The sequence below is a fragment of the Penaeus monodon genome, chromosome 32, assembly GCF_015228065.2.
Source record: "Penaeus monodon isolate SGIC_2016 chromosome 32, NSTDA_Pmon_1, whole genome shotgun sequence".
In the NCBI taxonomy this organism is placed as follows: Eukaryota; Metazoa; Arthropoda; class Malacostraca; order Decapoda; family Penaeidae; genus Penaeus; species Penaeus monodon.
Window position 1 is genome coordinate 13,815,501 of NC_051417.1, and position 282 is coordinate 13,815,782.

Consider the following 282-nt stretch of genomic DNA (forward strand, 5'->3'; position numbering starts at 1 on the left):
ACTAAACAATAACCCCCCCCCCTTCTCCCCTTACCCGCAGGACAACACAAAAGCCACACGTTCGCCCACCGTCGCGCCCCCCCCCCTCACCACCCCCCACCGCCAGCAGGATGGGGCGCCGCAGGATCCAGCGCTGCACCACGCCAGAGCTCAAGGACGTGCTCCTCGAGTCGTCAGGAGGAAGGTGGTTCCGGCCCGTCAACGGCTACGATGAGGTCTTCCCGGGAATCCTTCTCGGGGACGCGTGAGTGATGCTTTTCCTTTTTTTATGATGGTTTGATT

The 282-nt window shown here is 61.3% G+C and overlaps 1 protein-coding gene across 1 annotated transcript in view; it reads left to right on the top strand.

The window, feature by feature from the left end:
* The window catches only part of LOC119593510, a 20,867-nt gene that overhangs the window by 17,622 nt on the left and 2,963 nt on the right, over positions 1 to 282 (top strand). Inside the window, exon 2 of the mRNA XM_037942461.1 lies at positions 41 to 244. Within this exon, the coding sequence (XP_037798389.1) occupies positions 111 to 244 (134 nt within the window). The 5' untranslated portion in view covers positions 41 to 110. The remainder of the gene's footprint in view (positions 1 to 40; positions 245 to 282) is intronic.